Consider the following 19468-nt stretch of genomic DNA (forward strand, 5'->3'; position numbering starts at 1 on the left):
AACTGAATAATTATCCTAAATATTAAAATTTTCCCTAAAAATTATCCCTTTTTTGGGGGGGGGAAGGTTTGAAATGTAGTGTGGATGAAATTTTGCCAACTTAGCACACCACTGAAAGCCTGGATAGGGGGCTACTGTTTAAGTCTTGTGACTGTTCCCTGTGATGGATTGCCACCCCGTCCAAGGCGTACTCCGCCTGGGTAGGCTCTAGGTCTCCCAAGACCCTGTACAAGATAAGCGGTATAGGGAATAAGCGAGTTAGAGTGAGTTTTATGATAACACAGCACACCTTCAGAGGTCTTGTGGAGTCCATGCCTTGGCGGCTCAGAGCTGTTTTGGCAGCACAACGGGAAGGTGTTTTTGATGTTATGGTTAATCGATAGATTTACAATTTATTGAGTTACACATTACCGTTTATGTGACAGCTTGTAGCCGCCAATAAGAGTTTTTCAGTTTCTGCAGCTGTCCATTTTTTATGCTTCGATGAAATTGAAATATTTTATTAACAATGCATGACCTATGGGTAACGGTTTAATATTTCAGGTATGTTTTAAGCACATAAATTGCCATTTTCAATTGCAACACAAACATTGTGAACACATGGACAGAATTCTATTACTATATTTGTTCAGTCCTGCTTGCTGTTGCCTTGAGAACTGCTCTCGGCTCCGCCGTCTCTGCATTGTTTTTTGTTTTTTTTTGCCTTGATGGACATCAGTGCGCTGAAACCCCTTGCAAACATCTGTTGAGAAATCTAATTCCGCAATTGCACGTGGAAGTAGACAGATTTTGCCTATTGCGGCTGGGTATTGAGGATGTTGGATCACTTGTCTAAATCTGGATGGCTAAATCTCGTCAGTGTGCCGCTGCAGAATTGTGGAGCCACAGCAGCACTGGCTGTCTATCTGGGGCCAAATTGAAAACCATTGATTTGGTCTTATCAGCTAAGCTCTGTGACAGCATGCGAAGCAAGGAGACGACAGGAGCCTTGCACCAGCCAGCCTGTGTGTGTGTGTGTGTGTGTGTGTGTGTGTGTGTGGGACTTCTGTGTGTTTGTGAGTTGGTGTCTGGTCTTAAATCTGGCAAGTTAGCACAGACAAGGTAGACTGTTGAGAGGCCAGCTAATCTGCAGTGTGTGAGTGTGTGTGCTCCCTGCAGTGTGAGTAGCACTTTAATATCAGTGCTTGTCTGTAAGAGCTGCAGTCAACAGCTCCGGTAACCCTTTTGCCACAGCAGGTTCCATTGAGCTACAGTATCACCTAATTTCTGGCTCTTCCATGTAAAAAAAATAGATTTTTTAATCTAGATTTGATACCTTTGTAAATAATCAGCTTACAATCAGAATCCATTGCTTTTGAAAACAGTTGTAAACATCATTATTGCTGATCTCGCACTAGAATGATAAAAAAAAGTAAAGCATTTTTATTTTTAAGATGGAAAGTTTTATAAAGCAGGATGACCTGTGATGCACATAGAGTAAAAAAAATCCCCAAGTGATGGACAAACACTGCATAAGAGCATGGATGGCAAAGAATGAATCATGCATACAATATCCTAATATAAGTCCACAACCTCCTTTAAAAGAAGCATCATTATTACACCTTATGCAAAAATTAATAACTGCTTTTATAAAATCTTAAACGTTTGTCCATATATTAAGGCACCAACGAGACAAGTAAGATCTGTATTCTTCTTTATACAAAAGTTAGTTTCGACCGAGTAATCTGATTAGACAATTCTACGAGGCATTCTACGAGTATTAATAATAGAGCATAACAGCACTTGGACGTTTATCTATACCGTACTGTATGTATCACTCTGCATCACAGGTGCTCTAATAATCGTTGACTACTGTACACTATCGGTCACCATCATGGGTAAAAGTAGGTCGGTACGGTCCTCAGCACTGGAAAGAGGAGAGAGATCAGCTGCCTGCCAAAACCAACATGCAAACCAGGCACACAAACAAAAGACATTTTTTAATGTTGTCATTTTAAACCAAACCTCGTCTCTTTAATAACTGCCTATAAGTCGTTCTGTTGTTTTTTGTTCTCATTTACATTTACATTTACATTTAGGCATTTGACAGATGCTCTTATCCAGAGCGACTTACAAAAAGTACTTTAATGTTTTCAACATTGGATACATTCTCCACGCCCTCTCTAACCCACGATCAAGGGCATGTGGAACAAGTGGATAGTACACCCTATTGTACACCGCGCACTTGCTTTCCATTTTATGCTATTTGGGATGTAACCCCGTAACTCGTAAATAAACCTATCTGATATTGTAAAGAGAAACCTATAAGATTTACAGGACTGTCCACCACCTTCATGTGTTCTTCTTCTCACCTTTTGACTACATCGTACCAGTAAGAATTCCAAACTAATTTTACCCCCTGTTTAATCTGTCCATCACTAATTGTCCTGCTCTACCTATCAGTCACCAGCTCAATGCTAGGTCCACCAGTCGTGGAAGGATATGCATTGGTGGAGTTAAATAACTGATTAAATACAAAAACAAATCAGAATTGATCACAATATCACCCTTAAGGTCATGTTGTTGTACTGAATATGAGCATGGCTCAAGCTGTGCCCTCATGATATTCAGTATAATTACACTTCCTCTCGTTTAATATTGATTAATTGGATCAGAGTTATATAAAAATTGTTAAATACTGATTTGTGAGAAAACCTTGATTCATTTTTCTAACAATGGTTCTGGCTCCAAGGCAAAGCAGATGATTATATTAATCACAATTGAATACATCGTGCACACTTAAGTGGATTACTGGAACATGTCATTGTTGATATGGGGAAGTTTCCTCTAAGGACACATATTAATGTTAATATTTATGGTGTATGTAGTGTCAGGGCTTTGTAACACTTAATACTAAAGTAGTTGTTTTGTTTTGTGACATGGGACGGATAAGATTATGCTTTGTGGTATTTCCTGAACATGACTAGTTGCATTTTTTTTTTTGCATTTTTTTGCATTTTCTTCTAATGAGACAGAAAAAGAAAGGTCGGTAAAGCAATAACCATTTTGAAGCTGCTTTTTAATGTAAGAGATATGAGGAGCTAACTTGCTTCTAACTATAGCTTACTACAGTATAAATGGATAAAAAGTTACGTGCCACCCTTTTACTCCAAGAACAGCACTGGTATATCACTGTGGTTCAGGAGGAACTTAAGGAATGCTCTGAATAATCTGGATTTTGGATTTTTCATTTGTCTTTTTGCGTGATCGCTCATTGCAACTGTCCTTGATGTGATGTTGTCTCCGGCACAGCCATTTCTCAGTTCATAAGTAATTTGTGACCTGAAAGCAGTTTAACCTATTTCTTCTTCCTAATCTGTTCCATGGAAGGATTACAGCAGAATTGTACTTGATCAAAAAAAAAAAGAGAGAAAAAAAAGAAATCAATTTGAGGCAAAAGTAGCCTGCGGGAAAACTGAAAAACTGGCAACACTGACGAGCGTTAACAAGAAACATCATGTGCCTTTTTAAATAAGGCAGTTCTGAAAATTCCCCTCAAAAAAAGTATCAGTTTTTGATTCAGAAGAAGAAAATACCCACTAGCTGAAAACTCCTGCTGTGAACCAGTGTCTAGTAAAAAATCCTTTAAAAATGTTGCCTTTATTCGTAAGAAGCACTTGCTTTGGAATACAAGCTTTGATTTCTGCCATGGAATCAGCGTTGGCACGAGGAATTAATGCCATTAATAATGTGACGCTGATCTGAAAAGTCTTCTTTCTATTCCTGCATCCTGCTGTGCTTTGAAAAACAGGAATTTACATAACCTTATGAATACATACATGTGTCCCGGCGATGAATTCCCCCAGCCTGGCAGAGGGATCCTCACAGTGACGGGCGAAGAGGTGAGCTCCAGACTGTGCCGTGCTAATTGTGGAGCGCTTACTGCTTGGCACAGTGAGTGCTTCTCCTCCAGGCTGTCACTGAGAGCTTTTGATCCCCGGTAGCTGCTGCTCCCCGTCTCAGAGATGCCACCGCCACTGTTATATCGTTCCTGTGATATTCTCACCCTCACACATGCTTTCCAGCGGCTCGAGTGTGAGGGAGGAGGGGGGGGGATGATGTAATGCTGCAGGGAGCAGGCACTCTAGAGACGTGTGTAGGTGAATGTGTACTATATGTGTGTAAATGCACGCATATGGGGGGATGTTCGTACGCCATCGATTAGCGTGTGTGTAAACATTAGCTTCTGTCTTTAGTCACTGAATTACGCATTTGAAATGCCTGAGTGAGCTATAGTGATTAAGACGCTTAAGGGTATGTGAGGCATAAACAACGAAGCTGAACTAGTTAGTCAGTTAATGATTTTCTGAGCTGAAAAAGAAGGCACGTCAAGGTTACTGTTCTCCCGCACAAATAAAAGAGTTTGTTTTACATGATTTTTCTTGTAATTTTTTCGAGAGTAAAAATGTCTTATAGTGTAGGGTTTTTATAATTATGAAACAATATACTATATCTTTTTGAAGCAATATTGTTTATATCAAAGTGTTATGGTTGCACAATTACTTTAACCCCCCAGTTAACATCTTCAGAGCAATAAATGTGCTAAATAGCAGGTCAAAACAGGACTTTTGATTGTGCAGAATAACAGTACATAGAAGTAAAACCTACCTTTATGTGTCTATATAATCCCCTGTTACACTAATGCACTTATTCCAGCGTGTCACTAGTGCTTGGAGACCATCACGGTAGAAAGTTTTCTCTGTACCCATGAGTCATGATCAGATGGCCTGCTTTAGGTCTAAAACACTGGCCTCCCAGGAACCCCTTTAATGTCCATTTCTCTACTGGATAATTTTAAGTTTTTAAAACTTTCATAATTTTTAAGTTTCAGGTCATTAAAATTAATTGTCACATGTACCATCCAGTGAAATTATTATTTTTTTTTTTTTACATATCCCAGTTAGGAGGCTGGGGTCAGAGCACAGGGTAAGCCAGGATACTGCACCCCTGGAGTAGATAGGGTTTAAGGCTTTGCTCAAGGGCTCAACTGTGGCAACTTGGCAGTGCTGGGACTTCTGATCAGTAACCGTACAAGACATGATAATATGCTCTTGTAATAAGAACCTGTTACGGTTGTGGTGGGGTTGCAGACGAGGCATAAGCGCAAAGGTTAAGATTTTAAATACTTTAATAATATAAACCAAAACAGAACAGCTTTAACTTCACAGTTTAAACACAACAGTACAGGCTCAGGAGAAAACAAACAGATCCTAAACAAAGGATTAACTCACCATGTTGGCTTCTTATAGCTAAACTAATCAACCAGTGACCTCGGTTCAGTTGAGTGACCCCATCACCTGACCGAGGTGCATTCTGGGAAACGAAGTTCAAAAACACAAAAGAGTCTCAGGCCCAAGGCGCCCTCTAGGGGTTAACCCTGACAGAACCCTCTTTAAGTGACTCAACATTTATTATATTTATTTAGGTGAACCATTATTAACTCATCAACCCTGCATCATGTCTTTTATTTTTATCAAATAAATGCTGGGAAGTGCACAGAGCACGACTGGGGTACTGTTAAACTGTTCAACTGCCTTAAAAATCCAGCTTGAATTGATTTAGTATAACAGTGGTACTGTACAACCTCTGTCCGCAAGTTTGCGTGTCAGCTCAGCTCACAGTTACTTTGTATTTTCCCACACAGACCTTTGACACTCAAAACAAAAATATATCTCAGTTCATATTTTGCTAATATGAGAAAAATTGCAATTATCACATTTTGGTAACTTCATTACTATTTCTATGAGTTATATGCATGTCAAATCCCCCTAGGTTAAGTGAGAGCTTCTGTTGCCATAGAAACATGGATAAGCAGTATTAAAAACGAACTTCCTAGTAGCAGGGTCAGAGAACAGAGCAAAGTGATTAAATCTACTCTAACATGGCAGCAAGTCAGCAGTAATCCTTTGGGATTGAACAAGAAGGTCACCATTGTTTAGCCTGACCCTTACACGGAATCAGATTAGTGTTATGTATGAGTCTACATGGCAGAGATGTGTATCCCTCATACCTCCCTCATCCCTCATGCAAATGACTATTATAGTGCCTTTTCGGTATCTTTACCATTATGGAAAACTTGTGTGGGATGCTGCCGAGTTCATGAAGCAGTGAAATGATTTCTGGAGCATGGGGACCTTTTTGTACTTGGAGAATTACATTAACTCTCACAAACATCCAGATTGAATCTTAACAGAGGGAAGTATAGTAAAGCCTTTCCATTCAGAAGCCATTTTGGCATCACTCCTGGAACTTATTTCAACTTATACAAGTCAGGTCAAGTCAAGTGGCTTTTATTGTCAGTTAAATCGAACACAGCTGGTACACACATTGAAATGAAACAATTATCCCACATGCCCAAGGTGCTGCATAAAACAACACTGAACTACATGAGACTACACATAACTAAAATAAATTACAACTCAAAACTACTGGCAAATATGCAGTACAGCTTATTCTGTACAAGGTTGCGAGAAGCCTAGAGCCAATCCTAGGAGACCAAGAGTACAAGGTGGGGAACACCCTGGAAGGTGTGTCAATCTATATCAGGGCACACGAGCACACTCACAAACACACATTTACAAACTACGGGCAATTTGGGAACACAAATTAGCCTACTCTACACCCCTTTGGACTGTGGGAGAAAACCCAACAAGTATGAGAAGAACATGTGAACTTCATGCAGACCCAAGAAATAAAGTGCAAAGATATTCCGCGAGTGTGTATACCATAGGTTCTTTTGGTTTCAGTTTCTTTATAATCTACATAAACTAATAAGAAAAAAGAATATGTTGCCTATGTTGCCTTTCAGTAAATAAAAGTTTAACATTTATGATACTTTGTCAGATCTTAATCATATTTGTGCACTGTTGTTTAAAATTTTTATTTTTTTTACAGCTATAAATAGTAAATAAATGAACAATGCCATACAATAAATAGAAAACATTCAATGGAAGATCCCCATAACCCACAGACACACCTGTGATCTCCCTCAATGATCTGTATCAGTATTGGCGGATTCTGATTTCTGTGATCATTGAACGCTAATTTATCTGCTAAACCTAACATCTCACTAACATCTCGCTAATTTATCTGCTAAACCTGGTCACACCTTTTATTCTTCACGGCTTTGCTTGATACAGCTTTCAGTTGTGCAGATGTGAGATGAACAAGGAAGATTTGATCGTGTTGAGCTCGACTTAGGGAGCTCTCCATGGTGCTGATGGTTTCACAGCCTGGTGTAAGCACTGAGCATTCGGCTGAGTGGGCCTGACCATATGCTGCAGTCACTCTGCAGATGGTTTTTATGGGCAATAGAGAAGGCCACAGTCCACAACAGACAGCAGTAAAGCACTGGATAGTGATGAGTAAACTGTGTTTAAAAATGAGTCTTTGACCACACTGTAATGTGAACGTCTTGGTGGATATACATCACCCTGCACAACGGCGTGGTATTTAATTGCCTTAAGTATGTGCATCCTATTTATGTATCATCATCTTGTCTTATGACTTATTACAAGTCAGGTCAAGACAGGCAGGTGTAAAGGCAATCTGTACAGGTAGACGCTAAAGAGAGAGTCACATTCCTTATTAGTTCCAGTTAGCCAGTTATGTTTAGTCATATGGATAGTTCTGGGCAAAAAAAAGAGTTAAATTAGTCCTGACTACATCATACCTTTTAAACCATACCAACTTGATTCAGCTCAATGATTCTGAAAAAGCTTCATACTTTGGAATGCATTTTGGCACAGAACGATGGTTATGGAAAATGGTCCCAGTTACTTACATTGTGCTCCGGGCGACAAACCCCTTGGCCTGTGTGCTGAGCAGGGAAGTTTCTAACAACCAAAAGTTTTCTTAATGTATTATATATGAACCTCAATTTTGATTTAAGACACACTTGAAAAAAAAATCTAACTATTCTGTTAATTTGATATCTCCCAAATGTTTTACCAGTTGCTGCAGGCATGTGTTGTACCAAATATGACCACTTTCTGGTAAAGAAAATTGACTTATAAGTAATCTGACAATTTAACAACCAATGTGATTTTTTTCTTCTTCTTTATGAACAGGAAAGTCATATTTTTTAAGACTCTTTTTTACAGCTTTTAATGACTTTCCTGTCAACGAGTGCTCCAATGGACACGATGAGTATTAGTAAACCTATAGATGATCTGATTTTTAAACACAAAAAACTGATTCCTGATTTTACTTTCCACACTTGTTTCAGAATGCCAATTGAATTGCCTGTGTGATTTGGTTTTGCTCCTTGTAACTTATGCATAATACATTCATTGATTAATTACTTCCAATTAAAGCAACACCATCCAGCTCCTATAATGCTACTGCAGACCAGAGAGACTAATATAATGCATTTATGTACTTTAGCACTGCGGTCATGTCATTTTCTTTACATCTCATTAGGGATGAGTTAACATCTCCTGAGTAAAGTTAAGTCATTGCTCTGTGTCACCAGTTGGACATCATCAGTATTTGTATAGTGTCTCTCTTTCACTCAGTACAAAAAGAACTCACCACTGCAAAATAACAAAACATAGTATAACCATAGCCAAAAAAATTTAATAAACCATAGAGGTGGTGGAAAATCCTGTAAAGTGTCTCTTTATATTTCCACTTATTCCACCTTAAAATATCAGCTCTGTTGACTTCCGGGTTTCAGAGTTAAATCCCAATTAGTGTTACATGGAAAGCTAGTTTGCTAGGTGTACACCCCCTTGATCCACACATCAAGTAGTGCCCTTGATCATGCCTGATTGGAGCTCTGCTTACGCGTAATTAAAACAACAAAGAGGCAATTTGGAACAACTTAGGATCAATTATTAATGAGATAAAGGGTGGTCTTAGATAAAAAAAAAACTTGTGGACTTGTGGACTGCGATATAATTATCATTATAATCCAATAATAATCTAAATTATTACAAGTGACTTAAAGCCTAAATGTAAATGTAACTACAATTTGGCTGTCCTGCACGATATTCTCTAACCACGCTGTGTACTCTTAATTCTGTTTTCAAAAAAGCTTTGATAAAAATCTGATCATATATTTACAGTCGTCCTTCGCAAAGTCACGTCTCAAAGTTTGCGACCGCAGTTGTTCAGGTTTTTTTTCTTGGAACCTTACTAATAATTGTTTACAAAAATCTCATTTTAATCAACTAATTTACTAATATATGTAATTTCATAATTTTAATAATTTCATAATTTACCAATTTCATAAATAATTAATGTAAATTTAGCTATACTTCCCTATAAAATATGATGCTGTATAAGTTTTTTTCAGTACTGTAGAGAGAACACAAAGCAATCATAGAGGAAAATTTGGCTTGGGATGTTCAATTATTACTTAATTTGCCCAAAAACATCAGCAACTAACCAAAGAAAACGCATAGAGACGAGATTAAAGTGTTTTGGGCGCATACAGTATGTGGGGCCAAATTTAGGGTTTAAGCTATAAAAATGGGCATTTATGGGCATTTTAAACCACATACAAACGTCGCATTTCGCAAAATTCGATGGTGCTGTAGGAACATGTAAATAAAAGGGAAATATAACTAAAATTTTTATAATTTTTTTCAAGCTGCTGTGTCGTCCTCCTTTGCCGTCATCCTCCTTTATTGTCCGCCTCGCTATTTTAAAAAATAATGTAGTGATTTAATTGTATTGAGTGTACGTCATGTACTGAGAGCAATCCGAGTTCTCCTTTTATTATTACTAGCTATGCAACATTTATGACACATTTGGTCATTTGTTCAAGCCAAAAAATGATTCTGAAAAAACAAGCCAAGGAGAATAATATATATCGCCCTATATGTATATGTATATATTGTCTTAAAGCCAAGACTGTTTTGAAATGAAAACAAAAAACAAATGAGCACCGTGTACACGGACCCCATGCTCGTATCAGCACCTTTTTCTGGCCAGTGCAACCTTAACACCCACCGTCTGCCAAACTTTTCTATGATTTATTGCATTTCTTTTTGATATGCTGCATCGAAGGCAGATATGAGCCAACAGTGTGAGAGGATGAACATTAGTCCTAAGCAAATAGAATTTTTCGCATTATGACTTGCTTGTAAATGCTAGATATGGCATTTACATTCGTCTGTCATTAGATCTATGTATCAGTTTCAGATCTCATCTCTCTTTCTACTGGCATCTCTAGTGCTCGATTCTGCCCTGCCTTTACATTTATTTCGAGCATCTGGCTGCTCTCCACTGGGCCATTGTCTCACAGAAGAGGGCAATGAAATCTCTCCCTTGTGATTTTCGATGCATTTTGTTATGGTTTTTCTGAGAGCAAGTAATTTTTAGGGTCATTTAATGCACTTTATCTGCGTATAGTATACAACCGAGCCGGGTAAAGAGAGAGAAAGTGGGAGAAACAGGCAGAGCTAGAGGAGACAGTCTAAAAGAGCCGCCTCCGGCTGAGGTAAATGCATTGCCAGTTGCAGCAGCAGCAGCAGGAACACCAGGAACTCCCTGAGAGTTGAAAGAGGCTCAGCTATTTTTTTTTTGTTTGTTTGTTTTTTTCTCTCAGCATTAACACTCTTGTTTTTTAAAGGAAGTGCACAGCACTACTGTAAATACAATGGTCACCATTGGCCTCCACGGTCCCTAGTTGGACTACAGAGGTTTCTAGATGGGTGGATGGTATATACTGTGCCCTCATATGCTGGTATTTGCAATTAGCTCAGCTGCATACTATTACCATGTGTTCATGTGAGTGAGCATGGAATTGGTTGCTTGATTTCTGCTTTAAGCTTTCTTCCAGTTTCACTGACATCTTAGCCAACCAAGTGCCTAATAGTACTCTTATCAGAGCCACCAATTATCCTTCCGAGCTTGATTTCTCTTTATCTGTATACACATTTTAATGCAATATTACACAAGTATAATTTCTTGAGTTACTCCATACACAAGAACATGTATAGTTAACATAGGCAATACTCTGGTATTTGTAACCAGCTCCAGATGTGGAAGAAATTAAAAAACAAATGACATCGCATTTATTTATTTAAACAACTGGCATTTATTTATTTAGTTTTCATGGTCTGGCTGGCACTGTCTTCACCACCAGACAACAGCATCTTTTCAAACTACTCACTCACTCACCGTTGGGAGCGGCGTAAGACACTCAGAGGATATCCGCTCCTTCTACTTGCGTGAGCTCACAGATACACATGATTAGCTTAGAGCCGCGATTTAAGTGAGAGCGTTTTTTTTTTTTTGGGGCCACACCCATCCCCCACCCTTCTGAGAGAGGCTGGCCAATCAGCTCTCTCCAGGCCCCCGGCTGCGAGAGGCTACAGCATAAATTGTGATTTGAACTTCTGCAGATGATGGCGCGGGTACTTTACCACTGGGAGATTTTGGATTGTGTATGCGTGTTTCAATTCCGTAGCAAAATATAGTACTGCACAGCGGATTATGCTAAGTAATTATCATTCAGATATCAGCCAGTGACAAACATGTAGTATGCAAATGAGTGCTATATTAAGTCATTTTATTCTAATCAAATGCAGTCAACTTTTAATAAGCCATTCATCCGATACAGCCTCATAATAACGTTTCACTATGTGTTACCTGTAATCAGTTTGCCTGTCTTCATGAATGCTCCTTCTGTTGTTCATAACCATAACAGATTGATTCAAATAGAGTTAAATATAACAATAAAAAAGAAAACAGAGCAAAACTAACAGTAGTTAAATAGACCACAGTGCTCTCTGGGTGGTCATAAAGAGACATAAATACATACTGAACAGACTTTCTTTTCAGGTTATGAAAGCTTTGCAGTACAAAGTATAACACACTTTTACACATCTCTGTTGAGGGTTAGTGTTTAGGCAGAGCTGTTTGTATTCGTGTGAGGTACATGATAGCAAGAATGGAGGCCAGCTTTTTAAAAGTCTTTTAGTATCTGCTCAGTGTAACCACAAAGTCTTATTATAGCCTCAACATCTGTGCTTGTGATAGAAGCTTCTAATTTCATATCAGGCTGCAGCGGAGACATACACTGCAGGGGGTGATAATATTCAATATTTATCATCATACAGTGGCATATCTCAGTCAGTGTTTCAAGTTTAAGTCTGTTTTCCAGTAGTCACATGGTCACATTTAGAAAGTAAAATAGTTTTTTTGGTCATCTGATCATATCCGTTCTTGGAGGTGTTTGTTCAGACGCTTGTCATTTCAAGGCTGAACTACCACAGGTCTGCCTCGGAGCACTATTTGACCTCTGAAATTGATTCAGAAAGCAGTTGTACAGCTTGTTTTCAACCTTTCTAAACACACCACTCCCTCTTATAGCTGCCCACATCAGATCTAAATCACTGTTGTACACAAAGCCAAAAAAAAAAAACAGATAAGCACCTACTTACTGTATCTCCACACTGATGTTGTTCTTAGTCTGTGACCTAGTGAACCAGTATTAGTACTTATTTATTAGGCAGCCTGTGGTGCATTTGGTGTTCTGGTGTTTTAACTCATCCGTGCTTTGCTAGCATTAATGTTATTTGATAATGATGACTAAAAACCGACCGAGTGCGGATGGGATTTATTTGCCTGAGCACTTTCACTGGTTGACTTAGTCACTTTATCGATTTCATCTGATGTAGTGCGTGCAGGGTTTCGAAGGGCATGAAGTGAGAATAAGGTCCTTTAGTTTGTCCATTTAGTTTTTTGTCAGTTTCCGATGTTCCTTGACTAACCCCCGATGTTTCTTGGCACCCGGTCCAGGGTGTACCCCCCTCCTCATGCTCCAAGTTTCCTGGGATGAGCTCCAGGCCCACGCGACCCTGAATACAGGCTAAAGCGGAGTAGATGATGAGTAAGTAAACTTGCTCCAGGTGATGGGGTGGGCTCATTAATGCTGCACCACTCGAGGGGGCGGCGGGCACACCGTCTCTGCTAAATGACTGAGCATTTCCCAGAGAGAAGGCAAAACATGCAATGAGTATAATAGTCAGGAGGGTGATAATACTGCTTAAAATGATACTTACATATGTGGTTCAGTAAGGCAGCTTAAACCACACACAAATGTAGTGAAGTAGAAAGGACAGATATTTTTTACTAAGCCTAACCCTTACCCTAACCCTACTTATAAAACTATTCAGGTAAAGTGCAGAGGGGCTAAAATTGTAATCGGGTAAAGTAGCAAAGAAAATGTAATTAGTTACTTTCCCCCTCCTGTTATTTGGATGATGGAGAGCTATTTATTATACTTTTATTATATATAATATAGTGTTTTACATTAGTCTTTTAGCCAAGCTCTCTCTATTTGCATAGGTTTCGGTTTATAGGTGATGCCGTGGTTTCCATTTCTATGTGATGCATAGATGATCTGAACTCAGCAGCTCTGTTTGAAGCATTCTGACATAAGAAGGATATAATTGGAGACCCAGAGAAGCGCAGTAAGAGGCCACTTGTTTGAAAAAACTCTATTTAGCCTCAGCAGATAGCCTTCTTTACTGACACTGCAGGTGCAGCCTGACTGGCACCAAACACAACCTGCTAGAGCCTGGCGTTGTGTGCGATCAGAGAAAGCGGGGCTATAAAGTCTGACAGTCTGCTGTGCATGAACAGAGAAGCTGCTGTACCAGCGCTTTGATTTCTGCCCGCTGCAGGTGTAGTGCCAAGTGAATCCGCTGTCTGATTCAGCGAAAAATAAGGCACGTTTATTCAGTATTGCGCATGCGCTAGTGTCAGCTAGGATCACTGGAAGTCTATGGAGCCAGAAGCAGCCTGTAAGATCAATACGAAACTGCGGCTGTAGAGCTGCGACACAACTCCCATCCAGGGCAGTTCTTTTTAAAACACACTCTTGTGGCATTCAGCCCTATGAGACTTTCTGGCAGATGCTTATGAGAGAGTGTGTGAGTTGAAGAAAGAAAGAGAGGCTCTGTTTTTGGAGCGATGGTGTTTAGTCGGCATCACAGGTCAGTGCTATGGGAGTGTGGGAGTGTGTCTGAAGCTGAAGAGCGAGCAGATGGAGCTTTCTGAGCAGACAGATGTCTTTGCCTCTCGGCCTCGTCGCCTCTTCTGACATGTGAATCTGAAGAACGTGCCTCAGTCTCCCACCGCGTCACACATTCAATTAAGGCGAAGAAAACGTCCTCAAAGATTTCCGACTGCAGTCTTGCCTGTCCAAGTGGCGATTAAACTTTGTCTATTTTTTTTTACTGACTTACTGTTTTAATAGAAACAAGTTTTTTTATTACATTTAGATGTATAATAAACCTATAAAAAGATTGTGTTACATAAGGACAGGGCTAGGTGATATATTATCGATAGTACAATTCATTACTATAATGATATACACTCCTGAGAGTTGTGAGTCTCTTGAGGTGTCAGCACTTTTATAACTCTAATGTAGTCAGTATAACTTTTTATACATGAAGGTATTCCAAATCTGGTCAAATCTTTATATTCAGTTCTTTTTCATGCTGGTTAACGAAACATGCGGAAAACATCATTTTAAAAGAAGCATACTTTTAACAAATAATATTTATTCAGTTTATGATAATGCGTTTACGCATGTGATTTTTTTTTTTTTACGCAAATTAACCATATGACCAAGTTTGACCCCAGTGGCTTTCTATAATCGCAGTGTGGGTACCTGTCTATGCGGGGTAAAGGCACTTTTAACTCGGAGAATAAGATGACTGAGGAAACCTCACCAGGTGTGCTAAAGTGCAAGTTTCTTTCTGAAAAGCTTTTTAGGTTTTTGTAGGTTTGGATAAAAGCAAAGTCGTGTGTTCGAGATACCTTCAAGCTGAATGTTTTTACAAGAATACATTAGATGTAAAATGTGAGAGTGGTACTGTAGCTCAGGCCGATGTGGTACAGTGTCAGCCCTACTGGAGATTATAAAAGCATTAGTTTTATACAGCGGCGCGGTGGCTTGGTGTTTAGGACTGTTGACTCATACCCCCAGGGTTACGGGCAAGGTAGGTTAAATCTATCATTAGCATAGAGTTTGCATTGTTCAATCCAGTTCTTTGTGGCTTTGCTCAGATTTCCTCACAAAAAACATGCTAAAGACATGTGATGTAGGCTTATTAACATTTCCAATTTGTCTATAGGGTTTGATCGAGTACTTACAATGAGTGCCCTACAATGAGTGTACTCTGCTTTATGTCTTAACCCTTAGGGGTCGACGGCTTCGTCAACGATGCCAATCACTTTTTTTTTCTTTGCAAGTGTTTTTGTGAATAAAATCATAATGTAGCAACCCAGAAAAATGTTCTTGAGGTTGGAGTCCAGGCCTGCACAGGAAAAGATGTAAATTGGGTGGATAGATGGATAGTTCAATGCTAAGCTACATGTACAGTATGTATGGTGTCCATGTACATGTGTTTTTTTTTGTAGTTTGGATATTGTGTAGCAATTTTAAAGAAATAAATGCCAATTAGTCTCTAGAGTGAATAAAAGGTAGTTAGGTCGTCCTTATCAAGTGAGGTTATGTAGAGCGCTTTCCAGTCATCTGTATCTCTAGCCACCGTTTTACTTTCTTATGGATCATCTTTTTTCATCGATAAGTCCTGTTTCCCCTTGTGACGCTTGTCTGGGTATAGGGTTAAGGCTCTTGCACAAGGGCACAACAGTGGCAATCTCAAACTCTTGACTATATCATCAGCACCCCATAGCCTAAACCACTAATGCCCCTATAAGAGGTATGGTTTTTGTCAAATTCTATAAAGTGATGTGAAGGAGATTTGTTTTATCTTGGACTACTGATTGGAAGGTCAACAGTTCAAGCCCCAGCTATGCCACTGTTGGGCCCCTGAGGAAGGCCCTTAACCCTGTCGGCACCAGGCGCGCTGTATAATGTCTGATGAGGCATAAGGAATTTTACTGTGCAGTAATGTACAGTATATGTGACAAATTAAGGCTAAACTGAACTGATCTATTTTATTCAGAGAAGCAGCTCACAGTTGATTGTGGATGCTTTAGCAAGTTGTTTTTGGCTGATATCAGCAGTATTAAGTCCAGCACCAATGTTCGACAGTCTGGTGTAATCATAATGCTGTAAATACACTAATACACTAAAAAGGATAAAAAGAAATATTGAATGTAATCTGAGGGGAGTATGGAATGTTGAAACTTTACACTACTAATGAAAAAATGAATAATTGAATAGTATCAGATCGTTAAAACGAATGAGAAGGGATGTCTTGTGGGTTGAATTTTTCTAATCGATAAAATTATGAACAATAGTTTACATTTTCGGAGAACTGTAAGTGAGTGCTTGGTCAGCTATAGGGGGCATAAAGGATAAACTACTTAATAAAATAAAACACTGGCTTTGATTTATTCCTTTGATTCAATTTTAATATAAATAAATTAATAAGAGATTAATAATTATTAACCCCCAAAATACACCCCAATACCTGTATTCATACTTTACTCATTGCATTATTATTAGCTTTAGTTTAAGCTGACAAAAACGTATATTTCTCTGCAAAGACTAAAAAAAATCATATGTGAAACCTGAACATGTTATATTAATGAACATGTTCGTTTCCATGAATTTACTTATGTTTCTCGAGTGTTACGTGATGTTGGCCATCTGGTATGTTAGTTCGAACTTGCTAGTATTATGTAGCCTAACAAGACAGATGCTTCAAGAGGATAAAATATTGCAATATATTCATTAGCATATTCAGGTCAGAGAAGGTCTTTAGTCTATCCACTGCTGTGCCGACAACCACAAAGGTGTTTTCTTACCTTGTCCCTTTCTGCATGGCTCTGATATAATCCAATTACATCTTTTGTCCCATATCATCACCTTTTTTAAATAAGTCCAGTGATTCGCTTTCATCTAATCAAATAAATTTTTACTTGTTTTTTAATCTTGAAAATTATTATTTTTTTTATACTGATATGCATATCGAAATGCATCATAAAAAAATGCTTGTTGCTAATTTCTCATCTAAGTTAATTAGAACATTGTCAAGAATTTGGTGCCACGCTTTTGTTAACACTCTCTCAGAAAATCTTAATTTGGCTTTTACCCCAGGCTTGGGTTTTAAATATTCTAATAATACCATTAAACTGAGAAACTGTGGTATTTTTAGATTAGATTTTCACACCATGTACATTTTAAACTGTTAATATCCTAGTATACACTCCTGACTAATTGAGGAGAATACATGCTGTAAAATGTTGCTTTCACATATGCATGGATTATAATAATGTTCCTGTCATGTCATCACTAAATGGAACGCTCTGCAACAGATAGTGGTGTCTATGTAGAATATTAATGTGTGAGCAACTCTCACTTGTGTTGCAGCTCCTCCAACCTTCACAGACACGCCGCCGCAGTACGTCGAGGCTAAAGAAGGGGGCAGCATCACTCTCAGCTGCACGGCGTTCGGCAACCCCAAACCCTCGGTCAGCTGGTTACGTGAGGGGGTGCAGTTACAGGACAGCGCCAAGTACAAGGTGGGAACCGCTTTCCTTTCTCAGCTCTTGGTTATTGTCATTATCTCCTTAATTTTAAATACATTTTCACATTACACCTCAAAAATCTTCATTAGTATTACTTTGCCTGAGCTGCGAGCCATGAATGCACTGCTGTCTTCACTTCTTCATCAGAAGTGATCTTCATCCGCCTAGGGCTGATTTCAGGGGAAAGTCAGATGAAGCGAGAACAGGACTATAGGGAGGATGCTTTAACACCTTAAAACGAAGTGCCGACAGTATGAACATGCAAGATCACAATTCCCTTGGATCTATCTTGGATAGGTTGTGTTGGCACAATCACCGCACGCTGCTCTTCTTTCGTGCATCCATGGGGCATTTATTTTTGCTCGCACTGTAGTTACAAATGAACTGATGTAACACGTTCACACCTGCACAACAGTGACTGGGAAGACAGTAGCAGTGAGCGGAATGAACTGATAAAAGCGCAAGCAAACAGAAGTTTTAATATAACCGGAGTGCGATAAATTTTTGACTCACCCACATAATTAGCTAAATGGCTCTTAGAAAAGCTAGTCAGACTTTGTCAAACTTATTCATTTCATTAAACGGTAAGCACTTAAGTCTGGTTACAGTCATGGTTGACCTTAGTGGGAATACAGACTGGATAGAGCTCCAGCCCACTACAGGATGTCGCACCATCTTATACTTAGATGGGGATACGACCTACTGGATAAGAAACTGGAGAACCCAACGGAAATCCACATGGAAATGCATAGAACCTTTACACAGATGATAATCCACTACTAAAATGTAGTTAGGGCTGTACAGTACACCTAACCTACCGAATGGCCTGTTTAACCTCAAGCGTGTTTAAGAACTCTTACATTAGCCTAAAGTTAGGCTAGACGATAAGATTTCGAGTATTGTACTGAAAGTGAGTAACAGAATGGTTATATGATGTGTAAAAGGCCCGGTGTTTGAGAGTGTAGAGATAATGAGTCCATCCTGTGCGTGTATACTTTTGTGTGCATATCAGAAGATTTGTTGGCAACATTGTAGACTATCGGTTGTTTACTCTCATGATCGCATGGCTGGCTAGAAGCTGGGGCTCGCTACTGCCACCTAGCATTAAAAGAATCTTTTTCCCACCATTGTAAAGTACAATAAACGTAACTCGAACTCTTATAATTTAAGGAAGACCTGATCTATATCATAATATCTTAAACACTAACACTAGAAACGTAAATGTTGTTATAGCAGACCAATTAATATATTTTCTTTGTGTTTTTTTTTTTTTTTAAACTTTTAACATAAAAAATTAGAGACCGATCGATTCAGTGATTTATTATGATTCTTTTGTGTGGCAATTTATGTATCGCAACACTGACACCAAAATCGATTTTTTTTTTATTGTTTTGAATATATATACAGTGTATATGCACACGTCTATACACATATATACTGATGTGTGAATAGTGTAGATTGCACCACATGTAGGATTAGTGAACTTATAATCATAATTATGCATATTTAATTGTTTAGAATTATAACAAAATCTAAATAAATATTAATATTATGTCAGGATATTTATAAAATCATGATGCTAACAAAATAGCAGTACAGATCGAATCGGCACCAAGGTATTGTGATGACATTGCATCGGGTGGCCCCTAGCGATTCAGATCCTTAGTAAATAATGTTAGAAATCAGGGAAAAGACTATGTGCCCCCTTACCCCCACTGCCTTCTTGTTTTGGAGATCAGAAAGGGAACTAAAATGCCGAAGTATTGACCTTGCTATGCTGTCATGTTGACTTGATTGAGCCATGAATGTTTTCCCAGGGAAAGGACAGTGTCTGTGTGACTTATCGCAAAACTGAGAGTGACAGAAAACAGATTTCTCTCTCTGTCTCTCTCTCTGACTCAGACATATGGACATGTGCTAAGCTCTTCGTCCATCTGCAGCTTCATAGCTTCATGCCCCGTGA

General features: G+C 38.8%; 1 protein-coding gene across 1 annotated transcript in view; it reads left to right on the plus strand.

Moving 5' to 3' along the window:
* Positions 1 to 19468, plus strand: part of igsf9bb (immunoglobulin superfamily, member 9Bb) — a 110505-nt gene that overhangs the window by 34948 nt on the left and 56089 nt on the right. Inside the window, exon 4 of the mRNA XM_053477828.1 lies at positions 17348 to 17499. Coding sequence (XP_053333803.1) covers positions 17348 to 17499 — 152 coding nt within the window. The remainder of the gene's footprint in view (positions 1 to 17347; positions 17500 to 19468) is intronic.

The sequence above is a fragment of the Clarias gariepinus genome, chromosome 19, assembly GCF_024256425.1.
Source record: "Clarias gariepinus isolate MV-2021 ecotype Netherlands chromosome 19, CGAR_prim_01v2, whole genome shotgun sequence".
Lineage (NCBI taxonomy): Eukaryota > Metazoa > Chordata > Actinopteri > Siluriformes > Clariidae > Clarias > Clarias gariepinus.